Source organism: Nerophis ophidion, linkage group LG28 (assembly GCF_033978795.1).
Source record: "Nerophis ophidion isolate RoL-2023_Sa linkage group LG28, RoL_Noph_v1.0, whole genome shotgun sequence".
Lineage (NCBI taxonomy): Eukaryota > Metazoa > Chordata > Actinopteri > Syngnathiformes > Syngnathidae > Nerophis > Nerophis ophidion.
Window position 1 is genome coordinate 15624568 of NC_084638.1, and position 18776 is coordinate 15643343.

The window sequence follows — 18776 nt, forward strand, 5'->3', positions numbered from 1 at the left end:
AAATAAACATTTTCATTAACATGTGAATATTTAATGTAATAATGTATGATATTAATACCATAATACCCTTGCTCCTGATGGGTGCTGGTTAGCGCCTTGCATGGCAGCTCCCTCCATCAGTGTGTGAATGTGTGTGTGAATGGGTAAATGTGGAAGTAGTGTCAAAGCGCTTTGAGTACCGTGAAGGTAAAAAAGCGCTATACAAGTACAACCCATTTATCATTGATCATGTATTAAAGTGGTACGTTTTGTGATGTGTAATATTGTTTGTATGAACATCCTGAATGTTTTCATGCTGGAATTGTTTGAATTGGTAAAGAGTGTAAAAAATGAGGAAGTAATGATAATGATGGTTTGTTTTTAGCCTGTTTATGAATAATTAAAGATACATAAAATACCAAAATGGAGCTTACATCCTCAGTGAGCTGAACTCCAGCAGTAAAGATGAGATAAATAATGTGGAAAGGTCAGAAGTAAAATTTTTCTTCAGGTAATACATGGAGCCTCTGCTGCCACCTATATATATATATATATATATATATATATATATATATATATATATATATATGTTGGAGCCAAAATTCCTTGTTTGTTTGTATTGATTTTATTTTGAATTGTTCATGGCATCCTGCCCTTTTCAATTGGGGGCCGGAGTGTTGGAGCCAAATCTTCTTATTTGTTTATATTGTTTTTATTTTATTTTCTCTAATTGATTGCTGGCCGCAGCTCATGTGAAATTTCCTTTTCGGCGGTCTGCTCCGCCCACTTCCTGTTAAGAACCAGGAAGTGTTGACAGGGATGGGACTGTTGCTATGGTGTGGTTACCATGGTAACCTCCTTAAATTGGGTCCAGGTGTGAGCACGGGCAGGGCGATTGGAGGACAAACAGTTTTTGAGCGTGCCGTGTCCGTGTCGTGCCGTGCCGTGCCGTGCCGTGCCGTGCCGTGCCGTGCCGTGACTTGTCGTGACAATGCAGTGACAATGTGCCATTCAAGGTCAGCATACTTTTTGTTATATGTAGCCTACATTTTGATTTAATTTTGATAGCATGAAATAAAAGGATTGTCATATCCAAACACAAAACTAGACATTCTATCATTTACTGGACATTCTATCATTTACATGCGTCAAACTGGTCAACACAGTAGCCCTCAGTATCGGCCCAGAGGTAAGGGCTGTACAAGTAAGTCGAAAACTTTAGTCTTCGTTTGTTTTGGAAAAGGACTAAGTTTGAACATCAGTAAGACACACAGTGGACACTTCATTAAAGACAGGAAGTAATTAGACTGCATCAACGCGCAGCGTTTGCACCTGGAGCGCACGCTGTCTGACGGTGTTCGGCCACAAGCCGGCTCTTTGCGCCTTGTTTGGACCAGGAGACGGGAGGACAGAGGACGGGATCGTCGTTTCGAGCCAGGAGCAACGCAGCGGCAGGCAGATTGAGGACGCCGCACTGATCGAACAACAGCCACGGCGGCCACGGCCCTCACAGTTTGGAAGGACAGCTGAGCAGCGCTGTTTGAAGTTGTGTACTCTTTTCGAAGACAATATTTTGAATACAAGAACAAAGTCACGAGCCAGCATCAAGTAAAGGTATGTAGCGCACTACACGGGTTAATATATGGCCATATAACAGTGTGTGCACACAAAGACAAGCAACAAAAAATCCAATGCATTGGTGGTTTATATTCATTGTTAATTATCAATCAATCAATCAATGTCTACTTATATAGCCCTAAATTATCCTCGGTAGGCCCACATAAGGGCAAGGAAAACTCACACCCCGTGGGACGTCGGTGACAATGATGACTATGAGAACTTTGGAGAGGACGAAAGCAATGAAATACCCGTGAGTGGGTATTTTCTATGAGGTTTTGTGCATGATTGCAACCCGTTCGTGGGTACATTTAAAATACAAGGTGGTGTTTTATGATACCTTGTGCAACCCCGTTCGTGGGTGAGGTTTTGGTTTGAACAAATGCAAATGAATAATTGTGGTTTTGATGTTTGGTGTTTTGAGTGACATTAACAAGGTTTCCATATATTTGATCTGATTTTGAATTGTGCGTTGTGTATAATCATTGAACCTGGGAAAGGAAAATATGATGCTTTGGAAATGCATGATCATGCGTTATTGGAGTCAAAAGTATCACATTCAATTGGTGACACAATTAAAGGTCAAATGGAACCCTAACAGGCTGAGTTGTCAGAAATGATTGAAAATCTGTCACAGCCTGCAGAGATGGAAAAACAGGTGGAGACAGATCAAACATCTGATGTAAAAAAAACGCACAGTGAAAATGACACCAAAAGCCCTGATGTACAGAATTGAAACACTTCAGAAGGAGAGAAGATCCAAATTAAACAAGGCAAGCAACATGCAGAAACATATCATGGAAATGATGGAAAATGGAGAGGACAAAATGGAAGTGCAATCTGCTTTCACCAAATATCTCAATGTTATAAAGGAAGCTGCAAGTGCACACAAATCTCTCCGACCAATTCTACCTAAGGAGGACCAAATCAAACACGACATATTTTACAAAGCCAAATTAATCAATGTAAATGACTTTATTGAGCATGTTAACACCTGGATGAAAACACCAACCCTGGAAAATTTTAAAGATTTGGAAATCGAAATGTATCCAAATGACAGCATTAGTAATGTTATAAGTCACAAATCACATTGGAGTTGCACCTCCTCAGCTCGTAGACTGGCAGAGGCCGAAAGGGCTGCCCTCGCTGACCGTTCTGCAGCTCTAAAAGAAAAACATGCCTTGGAAGAGGACGAGGAAAATATCAAAAGGAAATTGGAAGAAGAGTCACTACAGATCAAAAAGAAATTGGAAGATGAGTCACAGATCAAAAGGAAATTGGAAGAGGAGGAAGAAAAGATCAGAAAGAAAAAGGAAATGATGGACCTGGATGCTCAATTGGCAGCTGCTGATGCAAAATTAGCAGTTTTAAAAGCTTCCAGCATTTAGTCTTCCTCACAAACAGCATCTGATGGCATGAGCTCCTACTTAAAAAGAACCAAGGAACCACCAGTCACTCTCAATACCCCAGGCTCAAGACTATCAACCCCTCACACAGCAGCAGTCATGCCAAGCTTCACCACCACCTCCACCACAGTTTTTACACCATCCATCTGAGTAACAACAAATAACAGCATGGCAACTACAATATAGGACACCACCTCCCATTCAACCACCCACATTTTGGCAGGAGCAACAGTTAATGCTTTCGCACCCTAAACCCATTCAGGTACAACTGCAACCACCACCTTCTTTACCAAAACAGCAGCAGGTCTCTTGGAATACAGTACAGAACCATAGCCCTACAACCCACATGGAAACCTCCTGTACAGCAATCAAGGCAAACTAACATTTCCCCTCCAACCAATGGCAACCCCACTTTACATGATTTATTGCACAGGCAAAATGAGATTGCAACATTGCAAATGTCGTTGCAAACTTCTCATCTATACTCCCACCAAGGCAGATTCCCTATTTTGATGGTAATCCATTACTGTACAGAACCTTTGTCAGAGCATTTGTGCAATGCATTGAGAAAAACGCAAGCAACAAAGGAGACTGTCTGTACTGTCTGTAAATGTACACTAGGGGTCAACCTAAAGAACTGGTGCGTAGCTGTCAACACATGCCCCCAGATAGAGGCTATGAGATGGCAAAGTATTTGTTGGAAAAACACTTTGGTGACCAGTACCAGATAACAGCAGCTTACATAAAGAAAGTGTTTAACTGGCCTTTGGTGAAGTCTGAAGATGTGAGAGCTCTGCAAGCCTACTCACTGTACCTTTGAGAATGTTGCACTGCCATGGAAAACGTGCAGTACATGCAGTAACTAAATATGCCAGCAAACATGAAAACTGCTATCTTCAAGCTGCCGTACGAGTTGCGAGAAAGCTGGAGAGTCTTTGCATGCAACGTATTGGAAAACCACCATCGCAGACCTCAGTTCTCAGACATTGTTGCATTCATTGAGCGACAGGTGAAAATTGTCTCTGACCCAGTCTTTGGAGACATTAGGAATACACCACAGATACAGGAAGTAAACCTGTGATAGGAATAAAATCACAAGGTAAACCCAAATTCCAAGGTAGCAGTTTTTCCACGACCGTTAATATCAAAACCCCTGAAGCAGAATATCAAACCAGATTCAAACCTGCTCCAAAACAAAGTACATCTGCTCGTACCACCAACTCCTGTGTTTGCTGCTCTAAGGATCACACTCTTGACCAGTGTCCTCAGTTGGAGGAGAAGACCCACAGGGAGAAGATAACCTTCATACGACAGAAAGAAATCTGTTTTGGGTGTCTTAATGTTGGACACTTTAGCAGGCATTGTGACAAGCGCTTGACCTGCAACATATGCAAGCAAAACCATTCAAGTCTGTTCTTTCCTTCTGACCAAACAACATAAATGCAAACCAAAATAAGGCAATGGAACTGTCTGTGAGTAATGCACAAATATCTCTGCAAACATGTAGACAAAAGGGGGCTGGTAACAGAAACGGAATTCTGTCAATTCTGCCTGTAGAGATAAAGTCCAGCAAAGGAGACAGTCATACAAACCTATGCATTCCTGGATCCGGGCAGCACGGATACATTTTGTTCTGAAAGCTTGATGACAAAGCTCAACTTGAAACTAAGAAAAACTAAAATCCGTCTCCCAACCATGGGCCAAACAACATCAGTTTCCAGTTACATGCTGACAGACTTAAAGATTTCCAGCCTTCCTGCGCAACAGTTCTACGACCTTCTGAAGGTCTACACCCAAAAACGGATGCCTGTAACTACAAACCACCTCATCAATGAAGAGGAGGAGTTGGTTAAATGGCCATACTTGGATGACGCCACTCTTCCTCGTATTCAAGCCAAAGTAGATCTGTTTATTGGAACCAATGCATCTAAACTGCTTGAACCCTGGGAAGTGGTCAACAGTCGTGGAAATGGAACGTATGCCGCTAAGACACTATTGGGGTGGGTCATTTAACGGCCTTCCTGATCACAGTAAGAAAAGGAGTAAGATTGGCTGATCCACGACTACTGTCAACAGGATCTCCATAGCAAAGTTGGAGGAGCTGCTGCACAATCAATACCACCATGATTTTAACAACCAGTCATCGGAGGGCACAAAGGACATTTTTGGAGATGGCTTGAAGTTCATGAAGGTCAAGACTGATACGTACAAGCTTCAAGATGGACACTAAACTTTGGAACTTCCCTTCAAAAAGAAGGATGATGTGTCCCTGCCTAACAATCAGTGCATTGGTAGGCAACGCATACTTGGTCAGAAAGGGAGGTTTGGGAAAGATGATAAAAGATTTCAAACATCTGTCACACAATGGCGATATATAAATACCACTCAAAATCCTGCAGACAAAGCCTCAAGAGGAGTTGAAGTGGATCAGGGAATGTTTCTGAAGAAACAGAGGAGGAATGGCCAGCTGATATGTTGGAGTACGGGATCGCAGCGGAAGACCCTGAGAGGTCAGTTGCCTGGATCCTGAAATAAGGACTCGACTGAAGATGAGTCAAGAGGAAACTACAAAGTGATGACGATGTGGACCAGGAAATTGTGCGCATTAAAGCTGCTCTGAAAAACCAAACTTAAAGATGATTATTTGTTTATATTTGTGGCTCCATTGTTTCTATTTTTAATTGTTCATGGCATCCTGCCCTTCTCAATTGGGGGCCGGAGTGTTGGAGCCAAATTTCCTTTTTCTTTTTATTGTTTTTTGTATTTTCTTTAATTGAATGCTGGCCTCAGCCCAGACGGAATTTCCTTTGGTGATGGATTGCTCCGCCCACTTCCTGTTAAGTATCAGGAAGTGTTGACAGGGAGGGGACTGTTGATACGGGGTGGTTAACATGGTAACCTCTTTTGAATTGGGTACAGGTGTGAGCACGGGCGGGGCGATTGGAAGACAACAGTTTTCGACCGTGTCATTGAACGTGTCGTGTCGTGCCGTGACTGACGTAAGTTTTTGTGACAATGCTGTGTCAATATGCCAGCCAAGGTCAGCATACTTTTGTTATATAGCATACATTTGGTTTAATTTGTTAGCTTAGAAATAAAGGGATTGTCATCATTTACACGCGTCAAACTGGTCAACACAGTTGCCCTCAGTGTCAGCCCAGAGGTAAGGGCAATACATATACGCAATTTATATATATATATATATATATATATATATATATATGTATATATATATTTATATATATTTATATATATATATATGTAGGTGTGGGAAAAATCACAAGACTACTTCATCTCTACAGAGCTGTTTCATGAGGGATTCCCTCAATCATCAGGTATAAAGCGGTATCGAGCACTATTGTCTTGATAATCCAATCATCCATTTTCTCCATCCATTTTCTACCGCTTATTCCCTTTCGGGGTTGCGGGGGGTGCTGGCGCCTATCTCAGCTACAATCGGGCGGAAGGCGGGGTACACCCTGGACAAGTCGCCACCTCATCGCAGGGCCAACACAGATAGACAGACAACATTCACACTCACATTCACACACTAGGGCCAATTTAGTGTTGCCAATTAACCTATCCCCAGGTGCATGTCTTTGGAGGTGGGAGGAAGCCGGAGTACCCGGAGGGAACCCACGCATTCACGGGGAGAACATGCAAACTCCACACAGAAAGATCACAAGCCTGGATTTGAACCCAGGACTGCAGGAACTTTGTATTGTGAGGCAGACGCACTAACCCCTCTGCCACCGTGAAGCCCATCAAGATATATATATATATATATATATATATATATATGTATGTATGTATGTATGTATGTATGTATATGTATGTATATGTATGTATATGTGTATATATGTATATATATATGTATATATATATATATGTATATATATGTGTGTATATGTATATATATGTGTATATATGCGTATATATATGTGTATATATGTATATGTATATATATGTATATATGCGTATATATATGTGTATATATGTATATGTATATATATGTGTATATATATATGTATATATATATATGAATATATATAAATGGTTGTACTTGTATAGCGCTTTTCTACCTTCAAGGTACTCAAAGCGCATTGACACTACTTCCACATTTACCCATTCACACACACATTCACACACTGATGGAGGAAGCTGCCATGCAAGGCGCCAACCAGCACCCATCAGGAGCAAGGGTGAAGTGTCTTGCTCAGGACACAACGGACGTGACATATATGTATATATATATATATGTGTATATATATATATATATATATATATATATATATATATATATATATATATATATATATATGTGTGTTGGAGCCAAAATTCCATATGAGTTGGGAAATTGTGTTAGATGTAAATATAAATGGAATAGAATGATTTGCAAATAATTTTCAACCCATATTCAGTTGAATATGCTACAAAGACAACATATTTGATGTTTAAACTGATAAACATTTTGTTTTTTGCAAATAATCATTAACTTTAAACTTTGATGCCAGCAACATATGACAAAGAAGTTGGATAAGGTGGCAATAAATACTGATAAAGTTGAGAAATGCTCATCAAACACTTATTTGGAACATCCCACAGTTGCGCAGGCTAATTGGGAACAGGTGGGTGCCATGATTGGGTATAAAAGCAGCTTCCATGAAATGCTAAGTAATTCACAAAAAAGGATGGGGCGAGAGTTACCACTTTGTAAGCAAATTGTCGAACAGTTTTAGAACAACATTTGTTGTCATCCATGCAACGTTATCATGTCCCTCCTTATTTCAGCAAGACAAGTGTTACAACAAATTGGCTTCGTGAAAAAAGAGTGCGGGTACTTTCCTGGCCCGCCTGCAGTCCAGACCTGTCTCCCATGGTAAATGTGTGGCGCATTATGAAGCGTAAAATACGACAGCGGAGACCCCGGACTGTTGAAGGACTGAAGCTCTACATAAAACAAGAATAGAAAATAATTCCACTTTTAAAGCTTCAACAATTAGTTTCCTCTGTTACCAAACGTTTATTGAGTGTTGTTAAAAGAAAAGGGGATGTAACACAGTGGTGAACATGCTCTTGCCCAAGTACTTTGGCACGTGTTGCAGCCATGACATTAATTATTATTTGCAAAAAAAATAAAGTTTATCAGTTTGAACATCAAATATGTTGTTTTTGTAGCATATTCAATTGACTATGGGTTGAAAATGATTAGCAAATCATTGTATTCCGTTTATATTTACATCTAACACAATTTCCCAACTCATATGGAAACGGGGTTTGTAAAACAGCTGTTTATTCTTTTTGGGATTGAACAGAGTTGTTAGAATGCTGGTTTGTAATTTATTAATAAAGTTTGACTGACTATCTGACTGTTTTGTTGACATTCCCTTTAGCGCAGCTCCATCTAAAGGACACATAACGTAACCCCAGCTTCTACTGTAGCATCTATTCTATGCGCCTTATAATGCGGTGTGCCTTATATATGAACAAAGTTTTAAAATAGGCCATTCATTGAAGGTGCGCCTTATGATCCGGTGCGCCTTATAATGCGGAAATTACGGTAATTTGATTTGATTGTAAATTTTCTTCATCCCCAAAACCCCAGCCCTAAGGCTTTTTTTTTTCAGGGCAGACATGTCTCTTAGGATGAATGTGAAAATCACAAATTATAGTTCACCAGCAGGGGGAGCTCATCACTAGTACTACTGCGTGCAGGCTGGCATGAGGTACATTATTTCCTGTGTGTGTATGACTTATTCAGAGGAAGAACGGAACACTTTCACATAGGGCGTCGACCATTAAAGAGTGCAGCAATGACTTTTAGGATGTTTTTATATGAATAAGGTGGATTGGACGTTGGCCTGGGAAGGCATTCCCCCGAAGGTCTTCTCCATGTGTAAGCTGGAAGTATCCTGACTGCTGTGAGGGGGACCTGATGAGCTGGACTTTTTCTAAAGAATGTATGTTTTCCCCTGTCCCTGCAGACCTCGATGAAGAACCTCTACCTCATGAGCCGGAGGTGGTACTACAGTTCCCCCACATACATGAGGAAGAAGAGGTACTACGTTCCCGACACATTAAAGAGGGAGGAGAGGTACCACGGCGCCAGCACTTTAAAGAAGAAGCAGAGGAGCCCCAGCTCCAACACATTAAAGAAGAAGCAGAGGAGCCCCAGCCCTCCCACATTAAAGAAGAAGCGATGGAACACAGCATCAGTCCGGAGGGAGAGGATGTTGAAGGACTGGAGGAGTCTTCAGTTACTGGTGTCCCTGTGAAGGGTGAAGATGGTGAGGTTGAAGGGGAAAGTGAGGAGAAGAGCGAGGCGGAGCCTCCAACTCAACACATGACAACAGAAGCTGATGGAGGATCACAAGCAGACAAGATCGCAGCTCCACCATCAGATAGCGAGGAGACCATGTGGCACTTTTCCGACGCCGATGTTGAAGACCGTAAAGACGACAAGACGTGGGGCCCTGACGAAACTCTCTTCGAGTGTTTTCATTGTGACAAAACGTTTGCCCTCAAAAAGTCTTTAAAGAGACACAGGAAAAATCACACCGGAGAGAATTCCTTCCCGTGCTCGGCGTGTAGTCAAGTGTTCAGCGTACAAGCGGACCTGACAAAACACGCGAGAACCCACACACAAGAGAAACGTTTTTCCTGTTCAGTGTGTGGCGTGGCATTCACACGGAAAGAAAGTCTGAGAATACACATGAGAACACACCCCGCAGCGAAACTTGTTACCTGCTCGGTGTGCGGGAAAGGTTTCGTTCGAAGCGCCACGCTGAATCGACACATGAAAACGCACACCGGGGAGAAACCTTTCCGTTGCTCAATCTGCAACTCCTCTTTTACGAGGAAGGATCTTTTGGAAGTGCACGCAAAAAAACGCAGCAGATTAAGACCTCATTCCTGTTCCATCTGCGGCGCTCGCTATAAAATGAGAAACTCTTTGAAGAAACACCTGCGAAGACACACCGGGGGAAAAGTGTTGATTTGCAGCGTGTGTGATGAAAGATTATTTGATGGGTACCAACTTGACGGACGCGTGTGTGCTGATGAGAAGGGCGGCAGTAAAGTCGAAAAGCGCTCCGCGTCTCTCAGGCAGAACTCAAATGACGATCGGGACCAACAGCAAAGTCTAATCACTTGTTCCTTATCCCATTTCTGACATGGCCTGAAAGTTTCATTAACTTTGAGTTACTTTTCAATTGTTTTAATAGCAAACATCCAGTTTATTAGTGATCCCCAGAGCCCAAAAGAAGTCTGCGGGCTATAGGGTGGGGTGGTTTAGCTCGGTTGGTAGAGTGGTCGTGCCAGCAACTTGAGGGTTGCAGGTTCAATTCCCGCTTCCGCCATCCTAGTCACTGCCGTTGTGTCCTTGGGCAAGACACTTTACCCACCTGCTCCCAGTGCCACCCACACTGGTTTGAATGTAACTTAGATATTGGGTTTCACTATGTAAAGCGCTTTGAGTCACTAGAGAAAAAGCGCTATATAAAATATAATTCACTTCACTTCACTATAGACCGTTTTTTACTCTGGAATGCCCTTTCAGTAACAGTTACAGATGCTTCCTCGGTAGAAGCATTTAAAGGCCTATCGAAATGACATTTTCTTATTTAAACGGGGATAGCAGGTCCATTCTATGTGTCATACTTGATCATTTTGCGATATTGCCATATTTTTGCTGAAAGGATTTAGTAGAGAACATGGACGATAAAGTTTGCAACTTTTGGTCTATAATAAAATGGCTTTGCCTTTACTTGAAGTAGCAGACGATGTGCGCGTGACGTCACGGGTTGTAGGGCTCCCGACATACTCACAATGTATATAATCATAGCCTCAAGCAGCAAGAGCTATTCTTACCGAGAAACCGACGATCACCCCATTAATTTGAGCGAGGATGAAAGATTTGTGGATGAGGAAAGTTAGAATGAAGCACACAAAAAAAAGCGACTGCTCCGTGCGGCGGCAGTGGAAGCGTTTCAGATGTAATTAGACACATTTACTAGGATAATTCTGGAAAATCCCTTATCTGCTTATTGTGTTAATAGTATTTTAGTGAGATTCTAAAGTCTTACCTCAAAGTCGGATGGCTGCGGTGAACGCCAGTGTCTCCGAGAGAAGCCGAGGAGCCAAAATCACAGCTGCCTTTTTGAGCTGCAGGAGGAGGTCCAGTAATCCACTGAAGTCTCCGGTAAGAGCCGACTTAATGTCTAAATTTTTCCCATACAAAAACTTGCTGGTTGACGTAGAAAAACACGTTCACTTGACCGCTCTGTACACAACACAAGTGTCAAACTCAAGGCCACATCTGCCCCGCCACTCCATTTAATGTGGCCCTCATGATGATGTGCCTCAATAAAAGCACTTCCATGCTAAACTAATTTATTCTTTCACAAAATATTCCTAATCATCTACAATATATTTTTGGTTCGCAAAAAAAATACTTGAAAATTAGGTATAATTGTTTAACGAGATATTCATACAAGCGGTCCTCTGACGTGAGTTTGACACCTGCTATCTGAAAAAAATATTTTTCCTAATATGAAACATGTATATTTTATACACCCAAAACTTGCATCATCATGCGGGAAGTTTGGTTTTCACCATTTATGGTCTGTAATATCATCAAAAAGCTCAGAGAATCTGTGGAAATCACTGCATCAAAAAGTGACATCAGTGTGTAAAGGATATCACCACATTTAAACACCCTTAATTTCCCTGTATTTGTTTCTATCCTACCATCCAAATAAAAGATAGCATGATGCTGCCTCCGCCTGTGCTTCCTTTTTTTTTGGTTGGTGCGTTTGTCCTTGTGTCCATGCAGAACATCTTCCTCTCAAGCCATGGTACCCCGGCATTAAAGAGGAAGAGTAGAAGCATCAGTCCCCCTACGTTAAAGAAGAAAAGGAGGAGAGGGAGAGCATCTTGACGGACCAAAGGGGTCCCCAGTGACTGGTGTCTCTGTGAAAAGTGAAGATGGTGAGGGCAAATGTGAAAATGAGGAGCGGGGAGCGGCGAAGCCTCCAACACAACACACGGACACGCTCTTAGCTCCACTACCAGAAAGCGACGACGCAACGTCGCACACCCACGCAAACGCGGACTCTCACTCGAGAACGCACGCCCAAAGAAAACCGTTCAGATGTTCCGTTTGAGCCTCACAATTCTCCCAGAAGACAACCATGCTGGCGCACGTCAGGATGCACAAGGGGTAGAAACCTTTCCGCTGCTCGGTCTGCGGCAAGCGCTTCGCGCAACGGGCGCACGTGCTCTCCTTCGCCAGGACGCACACAGGGGAGAAACCCTTCACTTGCTCAGCGTGCGGCTGCGCGTTCGCCCAGACGTCCTCTCTGAACCGGCACATGAGGATGCACACCGGAGAGAAACCCTTCAGCTGCTCGGACTGTGGCAAGAGCTTCTCCCAAAAGGTGAACATGCTCTCGCACATGAAGACGCACACGGGGGGAAAAACCTTTCAGTTGCTCAGTGTGCAGCGTAGCGGTTTTTTCTTGTCTTCTTTGGATCGACACATAGAGAGGCACTGATGGTCGACTCTTTGTTTGGAAAATGATGGATGGTCCAATTGGAGCAACCCGAAAATTAAGTTATTCTACGACTCGAATAATCTTTGGATCAGGTGCTCCAGATTTCTTCAAACACTCTGTACAATATTAAAATGTGTCACACTGTTGAAGCCATCTCAAGAGAAACCACAGTTCCCAAAAAACAATTGGAAATGTGGACTCGTCAGACCCACAGAAAACTTTTCCACTTGTCCATCTTAGATGAGTTCGGCGGCATTTCCGGGTATTGTTGATAAATGGCTGTGGCTTTGCATCGTAGAGTTTGAACTTGCACTTACAGATGCAGCGACTGACTGTAGTTACTGACAGTGGTTTTTCTGAAGTGTTCCTGAGCCTATGTGGTGATATCCTTTACACGCAGATGTCGCTTTTTGATGCAGTACCGCCTGAGGGATCCAAGGTCACGGGCATTCAATGATTTCTCCAGATTCTCTGAACCTTTTGATTATATTATGGAGCATAGGTGGTGAAATCCCTAGATTCCTTGCAATAGCTGGTGGACAAATGTTGTTCATAAACAATTTGCTCAGTCATTTGTTGACAAAGTGGTGACCCTCGCCTCGTCCTTGTTTGTGAACGACTGAGCATTTCATGGAAGCTACTTTTGTACCCAATCATGGCACTCACCTGTTCCCAATTAGCCTATTCTCCTGTAGGGAGGATCCACATAAGTGTTTGATGAGCATTCCTCAACTTTCTCAGTCTTTTTTGCCACATGTGCCAGCTTTCTTGAAACATGCTGCAGGCATCAAACTCCAAATGAGCTAATATTTGCAAAAAATAAAGTTTCTCAGTGTGAATATGAAATATCTTGTCTTTGCAGTCTATTCAATTGAATATAAGTTGAAAAGGATTTGCAAAATCGTTGTATTCTCTTTTTATTTACCATTTATACAGTATCTAGAGTAGATATAGTAAAGGCTAGTACAGTTTAGTGGAGGGGATGTAGTAGTGTAGGGTACAGCACAGTTTAATTGAGTAGATATAGTAGGGTAGCTAGTGTATATAGTAGAGTCCAGTGTAATGCAGTTCATTGAGTAGATTGTATAGTAGAGTCTAGTATAGTGGAGTTAATGAGTAAATTATAGAGCAGATATAGTAGAGTCTAGTAATGTTTAGTCTAGTATAGTGAAGTATATATTGTAGAGTCTAATATAGTGGAGTAGATACAGTAGAGTCTAGTAAAGTGGAGTAGATATAGTAGAGTCTAGTGTAGTGGAGTAAGTATAGTAGAGTTTAGCAGAGTGGAATAGATATGGTATAGACTAGTGAAGTATATATAGTAGATATAGTATAGTGGAGTAGATATAGTAGAGTCTAGTATAGTGGAGTAGATCTAGTATAGTGGAGTAGATATAATAGAGTCTAGTTTAGTGGAGTAAGTATAGTAGAGTTTAGTATTGTGGAATATATATAGTATAGACTAGTGGAGTAGATATAGTAAAGTCTAATATAGTGGAATAGATATAGTAGAGTATTGTGTAGTGGAGTAGATATAGTAGATGTATCATAGTGGAGTAGAGTCCATCCATTCCATCCATTTTCTAACGCTTATTCCCTTTTGGGCTCGCGGGGGGCGCTGGCGCCTATCTCAGCTACAATCGAGCGGAAGGCGGTGTACACCCTGGACAAGTCGCGACCTCATCGCAGTAGTAGAGTCTAGTGGAGTAGATATGCTAGATTCTAGTATAGTGGAGTAGGTATAGTAGAGTATAGTATAGTGGAGTAGATATGGTAGAGTATTGTGTAGTGGAGTAGATATAGTAGAGTAGATATAGTAGATCTAGTAAAGTGGAGATAGAGTAGATAGAGTAGAGTCTAGTATAGTGGAGTAGATATAGTAGAGTCTAGTATAGTGGAGTAGATATAGTAGAATAAATATAGTAAAGTCTAGTATAGTGGAGTAGATATAGTAGAGTATTGTGTAGTGGAGTAAGTGTAGTAGAGTCTAGTATAGTGGAGTAGATATAGTAGAGTATTGTGTAGTGGAGTAGATATAGTAGAGTCTAGTATAGTGGAGTAGATATGGTACAGTATTGTGTAGTGGAGTAGATAGAGTAGATATAGTAAAGTCTAGTATAGTGGAGTAGATATAGTAGAGTATTGTGTAGTGGAGTAGATATAGTAGATCTAGTATAGTGGAGTAGATAGAGTAGATATTGTAAAGTCTAGTATAGTGGAGTAGATATAGTAGAATATTGTGTATTGGAGTAGATATAGTAGATCTAGTATAGTGGAGTAGAGCCGTACAGGTAGTCACCGTAGCAGCCACTCAGGGCGGTCAAGCATTGCGAGTCTACTCTCTGAGAAGTTAATCCAGCAGTTGATTGACAACCAGGAGAACCTACGCCAGGACGCCCTTGCCAAAGAGAAACACCAAGAGCTACAAGAGCAGAAGCTACGCGAAGAAGCCCGTGCTAGAGAGGAGCATCTGCATGAAGAGGACCGCACTGACAAGGAGCGCCTGGAGAGGCAAACTCAGGCATCTGCTGAGGCACTACAGAAGGCTGCCGTCCAGAGCCTGGAGCTCGCTAAGCTCGCATTATCCCACTAACCAGAGGTCTTCTCCCCAGGCCGGATATCGAGAGCGCCCTCAAGGCCTGGCTCGCCAGAGGAAAGAGAGAGGAGTATAGAGAGGTCTCGAGCCATGGACCCAGAAACCCAGAGCGCAGACGAGGAGGAAATGGAGCCTGACGAACGCTTGGACTCCCTTCTGGATCGTAGGGTGCAGTATGCACATGCCCCTCCCCCCTCCTCACCATCGCAATCAACTCGTTGTAATGCGGACCATATGACCCGCTTCCTCTCCACCCGCCTAGCTCCAATGTTCCCTTCTTTGCCCAAGACAGCAGGGAGAACAACAGGGAGATGCGGCTGAGCCTGGAGTACCTGCTAGGAGAACCGCAGTGAGCAGAAAAAAGTGGCTCACGCTCTATCTTCATTGAAAGCTACCGATAGCTAAGAGACTTTGCTTCTCCCAGGCCAAGTCCCTCACCCCCTACACCGACAGCATCAGCGAGCTAGATCGCCGCTGGGGATGTCCATGGGACCACATTCTCGACGAGGTTGAAGCCCTTGGGGAGTTAACCGAGATCAGAACCGACGTAGCCCTGGATGACTACGCCCTTTGCATCCGCTCACTGGTCACGATGCTAAAGCTGCAGGGACCGACTGGAGCCAGGGAACTAAACACAGGTTCCACCGTGGAGCGCTTCATAAGGAAGCTACCCAGACACCGAGAGGAGAGGTTCTGGCGGCACCACGACCAGCTCCATCCCGATCAGCCAGCAGCCAGTTTAGAGGAGCTATCTGACTTTCTCAGAAGCGAGGTGAAGCATATCCGTCTCCCAACAAAAGCTGAGCCAAAGTACAGCAGATACGAACGGTCTGATCGGGCCACCAAGAGGTCACGGCATTACTGCCAGCTAATCAATGCAAACATGCCATTTAGGCTAGCTGTATGTACATTTGTAGCTATATTTGCATCCAGCCTTTCCCTCCACCCACATTTAATGCCAAACAAACACTTACCAATCGACAGATTTAATTTGCTCCAGTGGTCAAAAGATGCAATTGTTGGTTAGAAGGCGATCGCCGAATAGCTTCAATAGCTATTCGCTCAATAGCTTCAGTTTCTTCTTCAATTTCGTTTTCGCTATGTGCCTCCACACTCCAACCATCCGTTTCAATACATGCGTAATCTGTTGAATCGCTTAAGCCGCTGAAATCACAGGAAACTGGACGGGTGGATATACAGATAGCGAAAATCAGGCACTTTAAAGCCTTTTTTCTAGATATTCCATGATGGGTAAAATTTTGAAAAAAATTCGACAAATAAGATAAACCACTGGGAACTGATTTTTATTGGTTTCAACCCTTCGGAAATTGTGATAATGTTCCCCTTTAAGGTCGAATCTCTGGAACGGACATTCCAGAAACCTGCCTGAAACCCTTTGAAAGCAGTGTTTAATATTGTTTTATGGTTGGAAAACCTGCTTGTGTACAAAGATCAGCCTTTTCACTCTTGATTGGAGGTGAGGCAAAGTCTCATCTGCCCAGTAAACTTTTCTCCCAAAACTGCTTTGGGTTCAAGCACTTGGCGGGCTTGAGATTTGACAGTTTCCACTCTGTCACTAAACATCCATCCATCCATTTTCTACTGCTTATCCTTTAAAACTGGACAATTCAACGCATGAGCTAACTACAGCAGTGATGAACAAACAATATGAAAGTAGGTTTGAATTTCTAGGTCACATGACTACAGCTATTAACAATTGAAATGTTCTTTATGAGCCAATGACAAGTACTTTATTGACGGTCCCTTAAAGTAAAGCTTGTCAGCAGGGACTGACAGACGTGGCATGAGTTTTCAGTGCCGGGGACAAACAGTCAGCCTGGCTGGATGTTGAATGTCTGTTTATTATTGCACTTCAAACTAATTTGACCTCTGTTCGGCAGTTGGTGATCACTCCAGCAGCACTGAGAGCAGACTGAGTCAAACTACCTTCAGGTAAATGTTGCAATTGTCAATGCCAACAAAGAAATGGACTAAAAAAAACGCTATAAAAGTTATGGTAGCTTGATGCTAATATGTATTGGCTTTGCTATTGACATGCTAAGGATTAGCATTAGCAATTTTTCATGACGTTAACACCAACAAAATGAGTTAAATAAAACTATAACTAAGATGAATGTTAGAATCAAACAGCTAGTGCATAATAAATCCAATATTTACAGTAATAACACTTTTTTGGGCGCAACAAAAAACACTATGAATTTACACTACAGCCATCTAGCGTACTGGACTTGCAAATGTAAATAAACCTACATGCAAATGATGATATGAAAACAAAACAAAAAAACAAAGGGTAGCAAAAGGACCGCAGTTATCAATAATAATCTTGTTTTTAAATGTTGCAATACAAATTTATCACAAACGATCAATATCATTGACACACACAGAAGTACCAAACAGTCGTACCGTTGAGGATTGGTATTGATTTCGAGGTAGTGGAATTTATTCCGAATCGGTTGAAAAGTGAACAGTACCCATTCCTACGCCAGCAAGTGTTGTACTGCAAACTAATTTACAAACACAACTTCATCACAAACAATACTCCACTATGGAATTGTTGTTATATTAAAATGAGAAACAAATCCATCTTTGTACAGCAATGGTTAGAAAAAGGCCTTTGGTCACTGATGCACTTATTGACTGATAAAAAGTTTATTATTTGAAGATTTCATTAAGTGCAACCTGGAACAAGAAAAATACTCATAACTTAAACGTGTCCATTCTTTCTAAGGCAAAAGAGTTAATTTAAGAAAAAAAAAGACGGAATTGACCACTTAAAGTAATATTTCGGATGTTGTTTTGCAATTGGATACAACACTTGTTCGTTCTGTGATAGGGAAACAAAATAAACAGTTTATTTTAAGAATGTATGCAAAGTAAATCTCTGTGGGATGATGTACAATATTGGCTTTTTCCTGACACTCCAAACTTTGACTGATACTGATGTTGTTTTGGGGATGATGAAAAACAAAAAAAAAAACCATTAAATTTTTTTTAAAATACACAATACTGGATTTATTTGATATATCCACAAATGTAAGTTTGTGAAAACAAAACCACCCTTTCACAAAAAAATCTGCCATTTTCTCTCACTTTTATACTGCATAAAGGTAATACAGAGTAATAACGATAATGAATAAAATAGAATATAGAGACCCAACAAATGATTCAAGAAGACACACATTTTAAAATTGTATAAAAGACAACTGTTCAAATGATGTATAAAGTAAAAAAATAATATGCTTCCTGAAGTGGTCCAGAAGATGTTTCAGATGTGAACCAGTAAATATGTATATTATTTAAAGGTGCTAATCTATGGGATTATTAACAATTAGAAATAAAATATGTAATACATAAATACATATATATATATATATATATATATATATATATATATATATATATATATATATATATATATATATATATATATATGTATATATATATATATATATATATATATATATATATATATATATATATATATATATATATATATATATATATATATATATATATATGGGCTTCACGGTGGCAGAGGGGTTAGTGCGTCTGCCTCACAATACGAAGGTCCTGCAGTCTTGGGTTCAAATCCAGGCTCAGGAT

General features: G+C 41.4%; 1 protein-coding gene across 2 annotated transcripts; it reads left to right on the forward strand.

Moving 5' to 3' along the window:
• Window positions 1-935: 935 nt before the first annotated feature.
• LOC133545231 (gastrula zinc finger protein XlCGF17.1-like) lies at window positions 936-11778 on the forward strand. Of its 2 annotated transcripts, none has more exons than XM_061890623.1 (2): window positions 936-1593; window positions 8987-11778. In XM_061890623.1, exon 2 carries the CDS (start codon window positions 9202-9204, stop codon window positions 10171-10173), a length of 972 nt encoding a protein of 323 aa, XP_061746607.1. In that variant the 5' UTR covers window positions 936-1593; window positions 8987-9201; the 3' UTR covers window positions 10174-11778. The 2 variants fall into 2 exon arrangements, with proteins under 2 accessions (XP_061746607.1, XP_061746608.1); XM_061890624.1 differs by having other exon boundaries at window positions 938-995.
• The last annotated feature ends 6998 nt before the right edge of the window (window positions 11779-18776 follow it).

Coding starts and splice junctions, on each gene's coding strand:
- LOC133545231 (XM_061890623.1), top strand. CDS start 9,202: ATGGAACACAGCATCAGTCCGGAGGGAGAGGATGTTGAAGGACTGGAG.